The sequence below is a fragment of the Heterodontus francisci genome, chromosome 6 (genome assembly GCF_036365525.1).
Source record: "Heterodontus francisci isolate sHetFra1 chromosome 6, sHetFra1.hap1, whole genome shotgun sequence".
In the NCBI taxonomy this organism is placed as follows: Eukaryota; Metazoa; Chordata; class Chondrichthyes; order Heterodontiformes; family Heterodontidae; genus Heterodontus; species Heterodontus francisci.
The window spans coordinates 53597037-53616662 of NC_090376.1; the positions used below are offsets into that span (position 1 = coordinate 53597037).

Here is a 19626-nt window from a genome sequence, read left to right on the forward strand (position 1 = left end):
ATGAACTTGGTTATTGGGGAAGTGATTATTAAATATCTAACCAGAGCTGCTAAAAATACAAACCTACATATAATCAAAAGAGCAAGCAGCATAATACCAAATGTATTTTAGGTGGATTAAATAAATAGGACATTATAGACTGTTGAAACTAAATCAATTTTAGTCACCTTAAATAGCAATTGAATGTAATATTCTTGGTGATGGACTTACGTTTCCACATGAGTCTTTAAAAGATCATATACTAATACGTTATTGCTCTGTTTAGCATAGTAGAGAGCACTGTTCTGATGTTTAGAAAGGATGCCACAATCAGCACCATATTCTAGCAGAAGTCTTACAATGTCAGCATTTCCTCTCTTACAAGCCTAGAAAGAAAAGATCAAAAACACAAATGTTCTTAAATGCTATGACTTTTATTCCTTCTTGTTCCAACAGAACTAGCATATCGATAGCTTTTCCTCCCACCCCCACGGTCACAGAATCACAGAATAATACAGTGCAGAAGAGGCCTTTCGGCCCATCGAGTCTGCACCGATGCATTAAGGACACCTGACCTGTCTCCCTCATCCCATTTGCCAGCACTTGGCCCATAGCCTTGAATGTTATGATGTGCCAAGTGCTCATCCAGGTACTTTTTAAAAGATGTGAGGCAACCTGCCTCTACCACCCTCCCAGGCAGGGCATTCCAGACAGTCACCACCCTCTGGGTAAATAAGTTCTTCCTCAAATGCCCCTTAAACCTCCCGCCCCTCACCTTAAACTTGTGACCCCTCGTAACTGACCCTTCAACTAAGGGGAACAGCTGCTCCCTATCCACCCTGTCCATGCCTTTCATAATCTTGTACACCTCGATCAGATCACTCCTCAGTCTTCTCTGCTCAAGCGAAAACAACCCAAGCCTATCCAACCTCTCTTCAGAGCTTAAATGTTCCATCCCAGGCAACATCCTGCTGAATCGCCTCCGCACCCCCTCCAATGCAATCACATCCTTCCTATAATGTGGCGACCAGAATTGCACACAGTACTCCAGCTGTGGCCTTACCAAACTTCTGTACAACTCCAACATGACCTCCCTGCTTTTGTAATCTATGCCTCGATTGATAAAGGCAAGTGTCCCATATGCCTTTTTCACCACCCTATTAAGCTGCCCTTCTGCCTTCAGAGATCTATGGACAAACACGCCATGGTCACTTTGTTCCTCGGAACTTCCCAGTGTCAGGCCATTCATTGAATACTTCCGGTCCCATTACTCCTTCCACCTCATACTTTCCAGCGTTAAATTCCATCTGCCACTTGTCTGCCCATTTGACCATCCCGTCTATATCTTCCTGTAACCTAAGACACTCCACCTCACTGTTAACCACTCGGCCAACCTTTGTGTCATCCGCAAACTTACTGATCCTACCCCCACATAGTCATCTATGTCGTTTATATAAATGACAAACAATAGGGGACCAAGCACAGATCCCTGTGGTACGCCACTGGACACTGGCTTCCAGTCACTAAAACAGCCGTCTGTCATCACTCTCTGTCTCCTACAGCTAAGCCAATTTTGAATCCACCTTATCAAGTTACCTTGTATCCCATGTGCATTTGCTTTCTTGATAAGTCTCCCATGTGGGACCTTGTCAAAGGCTTTGCTGAAATCCATGTAAAGTACATCAACTGCACTACCCTCATCTACACACCTAGTCACATGCTCAAAAAATTCAATCAAATTTGTTAGGCATGATCTCCCTCTGACAAAGCCATGCTGACTATTCCTAATCAAATTTTGCCCCTACAAGTGGAGATAGATTCTCTCCTTCAGAATTTTCTCCAATAGTTTCCCTACCACGGACGTGAGACTCACTGGTCTGTAGTTCCCTGGCTTATCTCTACAACCCTTCTTAAATAGTGGGACCACATTAGCTGTTCTCCAGTCCGCTGGCACCTCCGCCGTGGCCAGAGAGGAATTAAAAATTAGGGTCAGAGCCCCTGCAATCTCCACCCTCACCTCCCACAGCATCCTGGGACACAAATCGTCCAGACCTGCAGATTTGTCCACTTTTAAGCCTGCCAAAACCTCCAATACCTTGTCACTCTCTGACAATTTGCTCAAGAACCTCACAGTCTCTCTCTCTGAGTTCCATATCTACTTCCTCATTCTCTTGGGTGAAGACAGATGTGAAGTATTCGTTCAACACCCTACCAATGTCCTCTGGCTCCACCCACAAATTTCCCCCTTGGTCCCTAATGGGTCCTACTCTTTCCCTGGTTATCCTCTTCCCATTGATATACTTATAGAATATCTTGGGATTTTCCCTACTTTTAGCAGCCAGAGCTTTCTCATATCCCCTCTTTGCTCTCCTAATTGCTTTCTTAAGCACCATCCTACACTTTCTGTACTCCACTAATGCTTCCATTGATTTGCTCTCCTTTCCTTCTCATCGTACCCTGAATGTTTCTGGTCATCCATGGTTCTCTGGGCTTGTTGCTCCTACTTATTACCCTAGAGGGAACATGAGATAAGCCAGGGAACTGTGAGTCTCACGTCAGTGGGAGGGAAACTATTGGAGAAAATTCTGAAGGAAAGAATCTATTTCCACTTGTAGGGGCAAAATTTGATTAGGAATAGTCAGCATGGCTTTGTCAGAGGCAGATCATGCCTAACAAATTTGATTGAATTTTTTGAATGCCCCCCCCACTGCTCTTCTGTAGATTAACCGACAAGTAACTCTTTCCAGTCTACCTTGGCCTGATCCTGCCTTATTTTACTAAAATTCGCTCTCCCCCAATCCAAAACCTTTTTTTGCAACTTGTCTATTTCTTTCCCTATAACAAGCTTAAATTGTACCATGTTGTGGTCGCTATCACCAAAATGCTTCCCCACCAACACATCAACCACCTGTCCAGCTTCATTCCCCAGAATTAGGTCCAGCACTGCACCCTCCCTTGTTGGATCCTCTACATATTGAGCTAAAAAGTTCTCCTGTATACATTTTAAGAACTCCACTCCATCTAAGCCCTTAACACAATGACTATCCCAATTAATGTTGGGAAAGTTGAAATCACCTAATATAATTACCCTATTATTGTTACACACCTCTGCAAATTGCGCACATATTTGCTCCTGAATTTCCCGCTGACTATCTGGGGGTCAATAATAAACACCTAGCAATCTGGCTGTCCCTTTTTTATTCCTAAACTCTACCCATAAAGCTTCATTTGATGCCCCCTCCAAGATATCATCTCTCCTTACTGCAGTAACTGACTCCTTAACGAATATTGCAATGCCCCCTCCTCTTTTACCCCCTCCTCTGTCTCATCTGAAGATTCTATATCCCGGGATATTGAGCTGCCAATCCTGCCCCTCCCTCAACCATGTCTCCGTGATGGCTACCATATCACAATTCCACATGTCAATCCTTGCCCTTAACTCATCTATTTTACCTGTAATACTCTTGGCATTAAAGTAGAGGCCTTCCATCCTGGTCTTACTCCCTTCAAACTTACTTCCGCTGTATTCCCTGACTTCTTCACTTTCCTGTGTTTAGCGGTGTCCCTATTCTGCTAGGAGTCTGCGTCCCCTCCCCCTGCCAAATTAGTTTAAACTCTACCCAACAGCACTAGCAAACCTGCCAGCAAGGATGTTAGTCCCCCTCTAGTTCAGATGTAGACCGTCCCACTTGTACAGGTCCCACCTTCCCCAGAAACGGTCCCAGTGGTCCAGGAATCTAAAACCCTCCCTCCTGCACCAACTCTTAAGCCACGCATTCATCTATGCTATTCTCCTATTTCTATACTCGCTAGCACATGACACTGGGAGTAATCCAGAGATTACAACCCGAGAGGTCCTGCTTTTTAGTCTGCTGCCTAACTCCCTGAATTCTTGATGCAAGACCTCATCCCTCTTTCTACCTATGTCATTGGTATCAACATGTACCATGACCTCTGCATTATCACCCTCCCCCTTCAGGATGCCCTGCAGCCAGTGACATCCCAGATCCTGGCTCCAGGAGGGCAACACACCATCCTAGAGTCACGTTGACAGCCACAGTAGCGCCGATCTGTTCCCCTGACTATAGAATCCCCTATTACTATTGCTCTTCCTCTCTTTCCCCCTTCCTGTACAGACAGGCTGCTTGCGGTGCCAGAAGCTTGGCTCTGTCTGCACTCCCTGGAGGAGCCAGCCTCATCAGCCTCCAAAATAGAATACCGATTTGCAAGCGGGACCCCAGGGGACTCCTGAACTACCTGCCCGTTTCTCTCCGACTGCCTGGTGGTCACCCATTCCCTTCCTTCAAGTCCCTTCAGCTGCGGTGTGACCACCTCTTCAAACGTACTATCCACGATGCTCTCAGACTCGCAGATGCTCCACAGTGTTTCCAGCTGCCGTTCCAGCTCTGAAACCCGAGCTTCCAGGAGCTGTAGCTGGACACACTTCCTGCACACATGCTGGTCCCCGGGACTGGAAATGTTCCCGGATTCCCACATGCAGCAAGAGGAGCAAACCATGGCTTTAAGCTCTCCTGCCATGACGAAACCCTTTAAATTTAAAACTTTAGAAGACTATTACAATTTTAAAAAACAACTAAGTCTTGCTAAAACAATGACTTGCAATTCAATCCAGTTTGAAAAATACCCACCAGGACTTACTCACCAGTCAGCTGTGCTCTGTGGAAACTCTCAGCTCCCCTCACTGAGGACAGGTAGGAAATGAAAGGAGCTCCTCGCTCCGTCCTCACCGAACGTCCTCAGTCACAAAACTTCCACTTTCGCACTCTAATGCAACCCAAGTCAGTACTCTAGTGCAAACAAGGTCAGCACTGTAAGATGGCCCACTTTTATACTGACTCTAGCCCCTGAAAACTGGTTTAAGCCAATTCTCTAATTAACAAGGTGCAGCTGCAAGCAGAGCCTGAGTGAACTGTGTTTAAAGCTGGTCTAAAACTCACCTTCTCCAACCCAAACAGCAACTGTTAAGTTAATCTGCTAAATAAAAGACAGATTAGATTTAACATAAAATTAACCCTTAATTACCCTCAGTCACAAAACCTCCACTTTAGCACTCTAATGCAACCCAAGTCAGCACTCCAGTGCTGATTTACATGTTGCCCCTTGACAACATTTGTAGGTGCAAAGTCAGTCCCCACGAGTATGTGGAAATATCCATCTCTCCACCACCACACTTGATTCTACAACCACCTATAGAATCATAGAATGGTAAAAGTACAGAAGGAGGCTATTCCGTGCCAGCTCTCTGACAGCTACTCAGCTACTACCACTCCCCTGCCTTTTCTCTGTAGCCTTGCAAATTTTTTCTCTTCAGATATTTATCCAATTCCCTTTTTGAACGTCACAATTGAATCTGCCTCCACAACACACTCAGGCAGCGTATTCCAGATCCTAACCACTCGCTGTATAAAAAATGTTTTTCCTCATGTCGCCTCTAGTTCTTTTACCAATCACCTTAAATCAGTCTTCTCTGGCTCTCAATCGTTCTGTCAATGGGAACATTTTCTCCCTATTATATATCACATCACTTATTACTGAACACTGGGAAGAGCAAAGCCATCTTATTTTCCTTCCACCAAAAACCCCATGTTTGCCCTGACAACATTATAATCCCTGGGTGAACCAAACTGTGGACAACCTCACTGTTCTGTTTGAACTGCAGCCAAGTTTCAAATCCCACAAACTATCAGTCACCAAGTTTGTCTACTTCCACCTGCGTACCATCACCCGCATCTATCCTTACATTATTTCTATCATTGTTGAAATGCTTGATGATCCATTTGTTGCCTCCAAACGACTTTGCTGATGACCTCCTTGCTGACCTTCACTATTAAGACAGACTTCAATTTGTCCAAAATTACACTGTCCTCATCCTGCACATTAGGTCCCTTACCAATCACCCCTCAATTAGTTTCCTATCCAATCACACAATCAATTCAAAATATCCGAAATACAAATCCATCTAACCGTCCCTATTTTTAAAGTTCCTCCAGCTCCATGCCCAGCCTGTGTTCTTCAGTCCACCACCTCTGCCTTCATGCATTCCATGCCACTGTCCGTTCTATTATTGATACCAAATCTAGAGATGCCTTAGCCCTATTCTGAACCCTCTTTTTAAACCACTCCGCCATAGTAATTCTCTTTCCACCTTTAAAAGCCTTCTGAAAACTTCTCTTTTCAACCATTAATATAATGAATGTGTCATACAACTCCTCGATAACTATTCAGCATCAGTTTCTCCTTGGTTAAGAATCTTGGGATGTTCCCCGACTGGCTGAGCACAGAAAAGCAATAGAATTAAAATTTCATACGATCATAGAATGGTTAAAGTCCTGGAGGCCATTCGGTCAGTCATGTCTGCTCCGGCTTTGAAGGGAGCAGTTTACCTAGAACCACTCTCCCGCCTTCTCCCCGTAGCCCTGCACATTCTTCCTTTCCAGATAATAATCCAATTCCCTCTTGAATGCCTCAATTGAACCTGCCTCTACCACACTCTCAGGCAGTGCATTTCAGATCCTAACCACTTGCTGCGTCAAAAAGTCTTTCATGGCGCCATTGCTTCTTTTGCCAATTAACTTAAATCTGTGCCCTCTGGTTCTTGATCCTTCCAGAATGGGAACAGTTTCCCCCTATCTACTCTGTCCTGAGCCCTCATGATTTTGAATACCTATCAAATCCCCTCTTAACCTTCTTTTCACCAAGAAAAATAGTCCCAACATCTCCAATCGATCCACATAACTGAAGTTCCTCATCCCTGAAACCATTCCCATGAATCTTTTCTGTACCCTCTTTAATGCCTTCACATCTTTCCCAAAGTATGATGCCCAGAACGGGATGAAATATTCCAGTTGAGGCCCAACTAGCGTTTTATACAAGTTTAACACAACTTCCTTGCTTTTGTACTCTGTGCTCCTGTTGATACAGCCTAGGCTGCTGTATGTTTTATTAGCCACTCTCAACTTGTCCGGCCACATTCAATGATTTATGCACATGTCACACCCAGGTCCCTCTGCTCCTGCATCCCTTTGGAATTGTAGCCTTTATTTTCTACTGCTGCTCAGCTTTCTTCCTACCAAAATGAATCACTTCACACTTCTCTGCATTAGATTGCATCTGCCACTTGTCAATCCATTCCACCAAACTGTCTATGTCCTTTTGAAGTTCTCCACTACTCTTCTCACAGTTCACAAAGTTTCGTATCATTCGCAAATTTTGAAATTGTGCCCTGTATACCGAAGTCATTAATATATATCTGGAACAGCAGGGATCCTAACACCAACCCCTGGGGAACTCCATTATGAACCCAAAATAAAAGCAAAATACTGCAGATGCTGGAAATCTGAAATAAAAACAATAAGTGCTGAAAAGTACTCAGCAGATGACAGCATCGGTGGAGAGAGAAGCAAAGTTAACGTTTCAGGTCAGTGACCTTTCATCAGAACTGGCAAAGGTTAGAAATGTAATAGGTTTTAAGCAAATAAAGTGGGGGTGCGGCAAAAGAGAACAAAAGGGAGTGTTGATAGGTCATACTGTCAGAGAATATAACTGACAAGATGGTCATGGTGCAAAGGCAAAGTGTGTGTTAATAGTGTGCCGAAATACAAAGAGGGTGTTAAATGACAGAATAATGAAAGCCCTAGCCAAAAGCACAAACATGAGAAAAAAAGTGGGTAGGCACATGGTAAAAAAAACTGAATGATGAAACTAACTAAAATAAAATCACAAAAATAAAAAGTAAAACCAATAATAAAAAAAAAGGAGGGGGCCAGTCATACTCTGAAATTATTGAACTCAATGTTCAGTCCGGTAGGTTGTAGCACGCCTAATCGGTAAATGAGGTGCTGTTCCTCAAGCTTGCGTTGATGTTCACTGGAACACTGGAGCAAGCCCAGGACAGAAATGTGGGCGTGACAGCAGGGGTGTGTTGAAAAGGCAAGCGACAGGAAGCATGGGGTCATGTTTTCGGACTGAGTGGAGGTGGTCTGCAAAGCAGTCACCAAATCTGTATTTGGTCTCCCCAGTGTAAAGGAGACCGCATTCTGAGCAGTGAATACAATAAACCCAATTGAAAGATGTACAAGTAAATCGCTGCTACGCCTGAAAGGAGTGTTTGGGGCCTTGGATATTGAGGAGAGAGGTGGTGAAGGGGCAGGTATTACACCTCCTGTGATTGCATGGGAAGGTGCCATGGGAAGGGGACATGGTGTCAGGGGTAATGGAGCATTGGACCAGGATGTCACGGAGGGAACGATCCTTTCGGCATGAGAGCAGGGGGATGTGTTGAAATGGCAAGCAACAGGAAGCTCGGGGTCATGTTTTCAGACTGAGTGCTGAATGATCTGAACTCGACAAAGGACTCCATTTTATCCCCTCACGCCCCCACCTCAATGAATTTCACGCTGGGCATTATGTTGAGCTCTTCTTCTGTCACCTTCGCCTCTGTGCTCACTTCTTTGACCAGGAGCCCTCCCCACAACCAGCAAACCTGTTCACCCGCCTCCAGCATTCTCCCTCCACCCTCATACCCGCTCTTGATCTTTTCATTGAAAGCTGTCGGTGAGACATCAGCTGTCTCAAATTCTCTGCTCTCCTCACTCACTCTAACCTGTTTCCCTCTAAACTTGCTGCACTCCATTCTCTCAGGTCTAACCCCGACATTGTGATCAAACCTACCAATATGAGTGTTGTTCTCTGGCTTACCGACCTCTACCTTGAAGAAGCTGAACGTCAACTCTCAGACACTTCTTCCTACCTCCCCCGGACCATGACCCTACCACGAATATCAAGCTACTGTCCACAGGACTGTCACTGACCTCACCTCCTCTGGAGATCTTCCCTCTGCAGCTTCCAACCTCATAGTCCTGCAACCCCAGACAGCCTGCTACTACCTCCTTCCTAAAATCCTGGCAGACCCATCGTTTCAGCCTGTTGCTGCCCCACTGAACTTATTTCTTCCTATCTAGACGATCGTTTCTCCCCTGGTCCAGTCTCTTCCCACCTACACTGTGACTCTTCTGACACCCTACGTCATTTTGACAACTTCCAGTTTCCTGGCCCTAACCACCTCCTCTTCATTATGGACGTCCAATCTCTCTACACCTCCATCCCCCACCAGGACGGTTTGAGGGCTCTTCGCTTCTTCTTTGAACAGAGACCCAACCAGTCCCCATCCACCCCCACGCTCCTCTGCCTGGCTGAACTTGTTCTCACATTGAACAACTTCTCTTTCAACTCCACTCACTTACTTCAAGTAAAAGGTGTTGCTATGGGTACCCGCACGGGTCCTAATTATGTCTTTTTGTGAGATATGTCGAACATTCCTTGTTCCAGTCCTACTCAGGCCCCCTCCCCCAACTCTTTTTCCGGTACATTGATGACTGTTTAGGTGCCATTTCCTGCTCCCGCCCCAATCTGGAAAATGTTATCAACTTTGCTTCCAATTTCCTCCCTTCGCATGGTCCATCTCCCACACTTCCCTTCCTCGACTTCTCTGTCTCCATCTCTAGGAATAGGATGCCTACTAATATTAATTATAAAGTTCACTGACTCATATGGCTACCTTCGCTACACTTCCTCACACCTTGCCTCCTGTAAGGACTCCATTCCATTCTCCCAGTTTCTCAGCCTCCGACGCATCCGCTCTGATGATGCAACCTTCCACAACAGCGCTTCTGATGTCTTCCTTTTTCCTTAACCGAGGATTCGCCTCCCATTGTGGTTGACAGGGCCCTCAACCATGTCCGGTCCATTTCCCGCACCTCTGCCCTCACCCCTTCCTCCCAGAACCAGGACAGGGTTCCCCTTGTCCTCACATTCCACCCCACCAGCCTCCGCATCCAAAGGATCATCCTCTGCCATTTCCGCCACGTCCAGCGTGATGACACTACCAAACGCATCTTCCCCTCCCCTCAGCATTCCAAAGGGATCGTCCCCTCCATGACACCCTGGTACATTTCTCCATTACCCTAACACCTTGACCCCCTTCTCATGCAATCACAGGAGCTGTAATACCTGCACTTGTACTTCCTCCCTCCTCACTATCCAAGGCCCCAAACACTCCTTTCAGGTGAAGCAGCAATTTATTTGTACTTCTTTCAATTTGGTATATTGTATTCACTACTCACAATGCGGTCTCCTCAACACTGGGGAGACCAAACGCAGATTGGGTGACCACTTTGCGCAACACCTCCGCTCAGTCTGAAAACATGACCCCGAGCTTCCTGTCGCTTTCCATTTCAACACACCTCCCACTCACGCCCACATCTCTGTCCTGGGCTTGCTCCAGTGTTCCAGTGAACATCAACGCAAGCTCAAGGAACAGCACCTCATTTACCAATTAGTCTGATAGGATGTAGCGCGCCTAAACAATCAGTTCAATAATTTCAGAGCATGACTGGCCCCCCCTTTATTTATTTTTTTACTTTTTGTTTTTTTATTTCATTTCATGTTAGTTGGTTTCATCATTCAATTTTTTTTTTAAACCATGTGCCTACCCACTTTTTTTTTCATGTTTGTGCTTTTGGCTAGGGCTTTTATTATTCTGTCATTTAACACCCTCTCTGCACTAATACTTTGTTTTTCAGCACACTATTAACACACTACTCGTCTTTGCCCCATGACCTCCTTGTCAGTTATTCTCTGCGACCCTATGTCCTCATCAACACCTTCCCTTTTGTTCTCTTTTGCCCCACCTCCACTTTATTTGCTTAAAACCTATTGCATTTCTAATTTTTGCCAGTTCTGATGAAAGGTCACTGATCTGAAACATTAACTTTGCTTCTCTCTCCACAGATGCTGCCAGACCTGTTGACTATTTTACGGCACTTTTTGTTCTTATTTCATTATAAACCTTCCTCCTGTCTGAAAAACAACCATTAACCACAATACTGTGCTTCGTGTCATTCAGCCAATTTTGGATCCATGTTGCTATTGTCCCTTTTAGTCCATGGGCACTATCTTTGCCAACAAGCCTGTTATGGGACTTTTTGGAAGTCCAAGTATACCACATCAACCACATTACCCTCTCATCAGCCCTCTGTTACCTCGAGAAAAAAAACTCAAGCAAGTTCGTTAAACACAGTTTGCCCTTCACAAATCCGTGCTGGCTTTCCTTAATTAACCCGCACTGTCCAAGTAACTGTTAATTTTGTCCCGAATTATCATTTCTAGAAGCTTGCCCACCAGAGGGTAAACAGACTGGCCTGCAGTTGCTGGGTTTATCTTTATACTCTTTTTTGAACAAGGGTGTAGCATTTGCTATTCTCCAGTGCTCTGGTACCACCAGAGTCGAAAGATGATTGGAAAATTATGGCCAGTGCCTCCACAATTTCCACTCATTTTCCAGAGTATCCTTGGATGCATCTTATTCAATCCTGGTGCCTTATCAACTTTAAGTTCAACTAGCCTATCAAAGGCTCATCCTCCTCAATTTTAAACGCTTCAAGTGTCTGAAATAGCTCCTCTTTCACCATGACCTGTGCAGCATCATTCCTTGGTAAAGACAGGTGCAAAATATTCATTTAATACCTCAGCCATGACCCCTGCCTCCACTCAAATCCCCTTTTTGATCCGTCATCGGCCCCACTCCTCCTTTTACCACCCTTTTACTACTTATACGCCTAAAGAAGACATGTGGATTCCGTTTTATGTTAGCTGCCAGTCTGTTTTCATACTCACTTTGCTTCTCTTATTTGTTTTTCCCTCTGAACCTTCTATATTCAGTCTGGTTCTCGGTTGTATTACCCACCTGACATCAGTCATAAGTACACTTTTACTTAATCCTTTGTCATCAAGGAGCTCTGAATTTGTTTGCCTAACTTTTCCCATTCATGGAAATATACCTTCACTGTTCTCAAATACTCTGTCTTCTTTAAAGGCAGCTCATTGTTCAGTTAGAGATTTGCCTGCCAACTTTTGATCCTAATTTATCTGGGCCAAATCCATTCTTACCCCAGTGAAGCTGGCTTTCCCCTCAGTTAAATATTCTAATCTGGATTGTTCCTTGTCCTTTTCCATAGCCAACCTAAACCTTATGATACTATAGCCACTGTCCCCTAAATGTTCCCCTACTGACACTTGATCCACTTGGCCCACCTCATTCCCAAGAACCAGGTTTAGCAATGCTTCCTTTCTCATTGGACTGGAAATATACTGTAGAAAATCTCTTGCCCCTCTCTGCCCTTTACACTACTACTATTCCAGTCTATATTCAGATAATTCAAGTCCCCCATTATAACTACTGTATAATTCTTGCACCTCTCTGATTTCCTTGCAAATTTGTTCCTCTACATCTTTCCCACTAGTTGGTAGCCTATAGACTACATCGAGCATTGTAAGTGTACCTTTTTTGTTCCTTAGCTCTAGCCAAATAGATTCTATCCTTGACCCCTCCAGGACATCCTCTCTCTCCCAGCACTGCAATGTTCTCCTTAAAATCAATACTGCCACCTCTCCCCTTTTTCTGAATGTCTTGTATCCAGGAATATTTAATACCCAGTCCCTTCTTTGAGCCAGGTCTCTGTTACAGCTACATCACCAAATTTCCACGTGGCTATCTGCGCCTGCAATGCACCAATCCTATGTACCACACTCCACACATTCACATACATGCACAGTAAACCTAATTTAGACTTCATTACTTTCCTCCTTAATCTAAATCTACTTAATAAATTACTATTTTCTACTCTAATGCTATCTGTCTCTCCCAGTATTCTGTGTGCCTTGGTTTTCCTCTGGGTCCCCACACCCATGCCAAGTTAGTTTAAAACTTCCCCAATTGATTCCGACTGTGTTTAGGTGCAACCCGTCCGGCTTGTACAGGTCCCATCTCCCCCATAGCTGGTCCAAGTGTCCCAGGAATCTAAAGCCCTCCCTCCTGCACCATCACTCCAGCCACGCATTCATCTGCTTTATCCTATTTCTATATTCAACTGTGCGTGGTACCAGGAGTAATTTGGAGATTACTACTTTTGAGGTCCCTGCTTGCTAATTTCCTACTTAGCTCCTTCAATTCTGACTGCAGGGCCACATCCCTCTTTCTACCTATGCCATTGGCACCGACTGCTCGCTGTTCACCTTCCCCGTCTCAGGATTCTCTGCAGCCATTCAGTGACATCTTTGACCTTAGCACCAGGGAGGTAACATACCATCCTGGATTCACGTCTGTGGCTGCAGAAATGCCCGTCTGTTCCCCTAACTATTGAATCTCTATCACTATTGTTCTTCCAGTTTTCTGGAGTTCACACATAGCACAGGATATGGACTCGAGAGATCGGACCTGCCCTGCCATTCCTCTATTAGTTAATAAACCTTACTACTTTTTTTTAAAAAAAGGATTCACCAGCTACTCACTTTCCTTCTGTTGACGTCACTTAAATATAAGGAAATTAACTGAATGTTTTACTTAATACTTTTTTTTAATGTAATTTTTAATTTGCCAGCTCCTTAACTCCCTAACTGTGCAGAAAGGAAAACAAAGCTACAATACACACCAGCTAATCAACACATGGCTTTCCTGTGATGTCACAGTTTGAATTTTTTTTCTCTCCGCTCACTTTTTCAAACTCGTGCACGCACTGTTCCACTCCAGTTACCGAGTCTCTCCTCAGGTTAAGTGATAGACCCGGAGCTTGGACCTCAATTTATCCTCTCCCCGATGCTCCAGACTCCTTCCAGGTCCGCTCCAGCTGATGAGTTTCACCAAGTTTACAGCGGAGTTACCATGTTTTACCTTTATTCCACACCCCCCACCCCAAACCACCAATCTTTCAACACTATAAACTTTTTTCTGATCTGCTCTAAAGCCCCTTCTGTTACTAGACCAGGACAAAGGAAATCCTTAACCCTCTCTCTCTCTCTCCTTTTCCAACAGAGAACATAATCTCTGCTTTTCTAATGCACAATATCCAGATTAGAAACTCTACAAAAAAAACAGCAGCAGTTCTCCTCACAAGCATCCTGGGATGATGCTAATACCTAGAACGGCTACAGATTAGAACTCACCGTTCTGAAATAATGTGCAGCTTCAGACATGCACATAAACACAACATGCCCTACAAATTTTGATCAGGAGATCACTAGAACAATGACAATATACCTTCATTAATGCAGTTTCTCCACTTATCTGTTGAACATTGACTTGGGAACCTGCCTCCAGAAGAATTGCCACTGTTGTAAGATAATTCTAAGGAAAGGGAGGGGGGAGAAAAGGAGAAAATAAAAGGCATTAAGATACTCATATTAACTGGAACTCACTGTGTATATTTAATGAGTATGTGGGAGCGTTTATTTGAAGTTTCCAGTTATAATAGCTAATCATCATGGGCGGAACAGATTTTACGTTATGTTAGAACAATCGGGTAGTATATTAATTTAGGGTCCTCTGGTCTTTACGGCACACTTCCAGTGAAGTTACGGCAGTACAGCAACAGAAAGTCCAAGAAAATTCAAGGCCATGATAGTTAGCAAATACTCATCATTACAATGTGTATTCCATATGTCTTACAAAAGGCAGTACTGCAGTAACTATATAGAGATACTGTACTAAAGGAATAAAAGCAAAATACTGCGGATGCTGGAAATCTGAAACAAAAACAAGAAATGCTGGAACCACTCAGCAGGTCTGGCAGCATCTGTGAAAAGAGAAGCAGAGTTAACGTTTCGGGTCAGTGACCCTTCTTCGGAACTGACCTAAACTGACGGAACTGTACTAAAGGGCTAGTGGGTAAATAGCACAAGTATAGTCCCAGGCCATAAAGATAAGATCCTAGGTCAGATTTCCAGTGTTTACTGAGTTAGCTGTTGGACCACAGTGTCCAGGGTTTGTTTTTCTTAAAAGAAAAGCAGGGCGTGGAAAGGGACCTTCCTCCCCTTCCTGGTCACTATCCTATGATCCCTACAGGACATCCATGTGTTGGCATTGGGTAGTTTGGATTCATCAGCAACACCCTCCATAGGAAAATACTCACCACCAACACCATCTATCTAGATTCACTCATGAAGAATGGTACTTTGGTGCTTTTGCTTATGGAATCATAAAATCAACAATAGATGACTTTAGGATAGAAGGGGGAATTAAAAAAGGATAAGTACAATAAATGGAGAAAATAGTGATATTTACATGTATTTATTCCCTGAAAAGCAAGTATCAGCATCTCCTATAAGCCAACACCGACCAGAAATTCAAATTTTAGCACTGTTATCCTATTGCAAGAAGTGAAACGCTTGAGGAAGGGCAGTAGAAGAGGCAAGTACTATTGTACAATGCTGACCCCTACCTCCTAACTTCAAGCCAATAAAAAAAAAATGCAATATCATGGTGCATCTCACATACTAAAAGTACGGAATGAAAATTCAAAAAAAAAAAACCATTTGGCATACCTCATTCATTTCGTCCATAATCTATTTTAACAAACTCTATAAAAACCCATTTAATCAGAGGAACATAGGAGCAGGAGTAGGCTGGAGAAAGTTTCTACTAATTTCCTTCTGGTCCCTGCAACTCAAACTATTATACCTTACACGATATTTGATTAATTTTACCTTTAATTACATCCACAGATCCTACTCCTAACACGTAATGTGTTGATTAGCACATATCAGTTTTAGCTGGGTGTTTGTTTCACATATCCATACCTCTGTTGAGGGGCACGAGAAATACTAGAGCTGAATTCGGCAGCGAGCTTCAAAAACAGCAGGGCGCAGGTGAGAGATGTACTTCACGAAGCTGCCATGATATTTAGCGCAGCGGCTCATTTACATGGACGGGGCACATGCTGCCCCCACCCCCACGACATGGAGGAGGCTGGCACTCGATCTCCAACAATGGCATCTGCCGCCACTACGCAGGTGCCATTTTTAAAGAGCTTCAAGCCCTTACATTTAATTTCCATTTTTAAGAGAACAGTCATTAAAAATTTAATTAGAAAAATTTAATAAATGATTGAAGCCCCTCTCCTACCCCTCCAATGACAAAACACTTGATTGATTGCCCCCTCTCCCCACCCACAAAAAAAACTTTGCGATCCCAACCTTCCCCCCTACCCGAACTTTAATTTTAATTTTCGCCTTCAACCCTTTCCCACCATCCCCTCCACCAATCACAATAGTTTTCCCCTCTGCCCTGCCCCACCCCACCACCACCTCCCCCCCACCCCATGCTGAAAACTTACCTCCTCCCCCCTCCCCACTAGTGTCCAGCATTGGATCTCTGATCCAAATGCGCGGGAATCCCAGCAACCGGCCAGAATATAGCAGCAGGATGGCCAACAGGAGCAGATAGGTAATTAATTCATTAATTAACATATTTAAATCCTGCTCCCATCACCGAGGGGCCACCACAAGGCATTGCTACTGCTGGTAATATGGAGCGGGGCCTTCCCAACGTTGAGGCCCATGGCGGGCCTCTCCTGGAGGCATTTTCCAGGCCTCCCCGTCACGACCCGAGACGTCGGGGGGCGGGGGGGGGGCTGGTAAAATCCAGCCCCCAATCTCAGGCCTTGCTGGAGACTCGACAATGACATTTATCACCTGGTTCTGAACCAGAATTAGAAACAAACTTTTTTCCTTCTTAAATACACACCATTACTGCGATCATATTCCAGGGTTTTCGTATGACCTCAGCAGAAAGAGCAAAGTATCTAAGAAAACTTACAACTTACAAACATTAATGGTGATTTAACCCAATATGTTTTGCTCAGGAGTAAAAACACACTACATGGTATCGTACTAAACTGTAGAAGCAAGAAGTTCCAGGTCACAAGCCTGGTTTATAGGGCATTAGCCAATATCACCGTGGCTAACTTTAAATGTACAACAATTCCCTCAGACTAGGTAGGAGGGGATGAAAGTATTTATCATTTAGTTTTTACAAAAAAGTAAAAAAAACTACATGCTACTGTTTGTTATTTTCCAGAACCAATTGTTATTGATAATTTATCAGAGCAGATTGAGAATGATCACCAGGAATAAAATCAAAATCAAACGGCAATATTTAACTGGATTACAGTTAAGAAATTAATTGCAGATCAGTTCTATTATCTGTTTGCAGTTATAAGGCAAGAAAATGTGATAACTGATTATAGCAGTATAAATAGTTACTAAATAGGAGTTGTAAGCACAACCTTCTCAGCTGCATGCATCAATGCAGTGGTGCCATTCTTCTGTCTAGAACTGATCTTTGCACCTTTCTTGATGAGCAATCTAAGGATGTCATCCTGTCCCCCAGCAGCTGCAAACATGACTAGATTCATTCCACTAGGGTCCTGTAACAGAGACATCATCCTAAACATGAAATTCTAAATGCAGTCTAGTCAAGAATGTTTACTCTGATATCAGACATGTGGAAAAAAAAATAATTGGCCAGTGGCCCATTTTCTTCAAATGTAAGATTTCATGATTTAGCTCCTTATTTTCTTGAATTGCTTGGATGAAGCTGGCAATGGCTATCACGCTATCAACAGTGATACAAAAGCTTGTGAACAAAGCGTTTTGAAACAATTCATTAAAAGCAAAGAAAGAACTTGGATTTATATCACACCTTTCACAACCTTAGGATGTCCCAAAGTGCTTTACAGTCAGAAAAGTACATTGGAAGTGTAGTCACTGTTGTAAACATGGCAATCAATTCCCACATGGCTGCTTTTGCTAACAATGCAACCACTAGGTGGCGCAGTACTTGCACATGCGCAAATGCAGGCACTTCAACTGGAATGTCAGTGTTTGCGACGTTCAGGCAGCTGCCAGGATTAAAGATGGCGCTGCTCAATTTATCACAGAAAATGCTTATGGTTAGATCATTCTAGCAAACTAACCTTACAATAAAAGTTGAATGGAAGCCCAGTAATATGCTACTATTTAGCTATAGGATACTAACTGTAATCCTCAGCTCCGTTTAATATTCCAGTAATCCTAATAAATACAAAAGGAATTTTATGATTGTATTTCCATTGGAAGATAGCGAACAGTCACCCCGATCAAAAATCAGGCAGAGTATAAAATGCACCGCCAATTTGTTATTGTGATTTGTTGATATGACTGACCAGGACGACTTTCACCCGAATGTAGCTACTAGCTCCCGCCCCACTGGCCGCTCTCCCCCATCAGCAACTCGCTTTCTCCCCCCAACACCCCCGCCTCCCCCACCACCCATCCACTTACTTCGGGCCGTGCTGCTCACCCCCCCCCCCCCCCCAACTTCCCTGTCCTATTGTTCCCTGCTCATGCCACCCCGCTCTCCGGTTGGTCGATTCCCCCACATCCCCACAGCCATTAGCTCCAGGCCGCGCCGCTGCCCTCCTCTCACGTTTGATAGTTCTCCACACACCGCTGAAGCAGCAAGGCAGGCCGCAAGGGGTGACGGGGCGATTTAGGAGCGAGTGGCCGAGAGAAGGGAAGTGGTGAGGCCTAGAGCTAGCAGCTGGGGGGTGGGGGCAGAGAAGTGAGTAGCGAGCAGCCAGAAGAGTGGTGGGGGGGGAAAAAAAAAAAAGAGCAGCGAGGCCTGGAGCAAGCGGCTGAGGGGAGGAAGCATTGAGGCCTGGAGCGAGTTGCCGGGGGAGCTCTAGCCTCAAAATCTCCCATTCAGCCGCTTCCTCCAGCTGAGTGGGGGGGCTGGATACCCGATGACCCTTTATCGCGCCTGCGCCAAGATGGACCAGGCGTGGATAGGCAATCATGTTGACGCTGCATGATGTCATCCCATGCACGTGCCACTTAGTCCTGGCAAGATGTAGCTGCGCATGTGCGCAGCTTGGTGCACTCTGATGATATCAGCGGGCCGCTGCATTGTCAGGAATCACTTTGTTGGACCTTGCTATGTGGGAACAAACAGCAATGTGACCAGATTTTTTCCTTAATTGATGAATACATTTTTAGGGCTAAGTATTAGCCAGGACATGAGGAAGAACTCCCCTGCTCTTCTTTGAAATACTGGCATGGGATCTTTTACGTCCCTCCAAGGGAGCAGGCATGGGCTCATATGAAAGACGGCACCTGTGACAGCGCAACATTCCTTCAGTAGTTCAGAAGTGATAGCCTCTCAACTCTCTGGAGTGGAGCTTGAACCCACGATCTTCTGACTCAAGGCTAAAGTACTACCAGTTTAAACAGCTTCAATTTTACATGAAGCTACAAGCAGAGTCATGCCTTCTTTCCAAAACTGAAACTGATCTTATAACATCCAAAAATGGCTGTTATTAAAACTGACTTCCTGACAAAAACTAAATTTGATCTATAACCATTCAATTGCCACCTTTTAGTTATCATCTCCAACCACCAAAACCTTAGCTGTAGACAAACAAAAAATTGGTCACAAATGAGTATAATCTGAAGTGGCTTTCCGTGGTGCCATTATTTTCTTGGGTGGCACCTTGGACATTTGATCATGGGGACAAAAGTTCATAAACTGACTTGAACTGTTAAACGTTAAACATGTCAATATTTTTCAAAGATGAAAAACAATTCCACAGTTAGAAAATACTATTAATGATAAAAGTATTAAATAACTTTAATTGCATTCATTACAAATAAATATTCAACAATTTTCATTTACTATGTTAAAGGAATTATATAAAAAAAAAGACCCAAAGCACTTCACAGCAGCATAATCAGATAAATATTAACATTAATCCAAAG

The 19626-nt window shown here is 44.1% G+C and overlaps 1 protein-coding gene across 3 annotated transcripts in view; it reads right to left on the reverse strand.

The window, feature by feature from the left end:
- mphosph8 (M-phase phosphoprotein 8) overlaps nt 1–19626 on the reverse strand; it is a 94362-nt gene that overhangs the window by 18476 nt on the left and 56260 nt on the right. For all 3 annotated transcript variants that reach the window (XM_068033689.1, XM_068033688.1, XM_068033690.1), the window contains exons 8-10: nt 17118–17258; nt 14093–14179; nt 211–365 (exon numbers count right to left, since the gene is read on the reverse strand). In XM_068033689.1, the coding sequence (XP_067889790.1) occupies nt 211–365; nt 14093–14179; nt 17118–17258 (383 nt within the window). The remainder of the gene's footprint in view (nt 1–210; nt 366–14092; nt 14180–17117; nt 17259–19626) is intronic.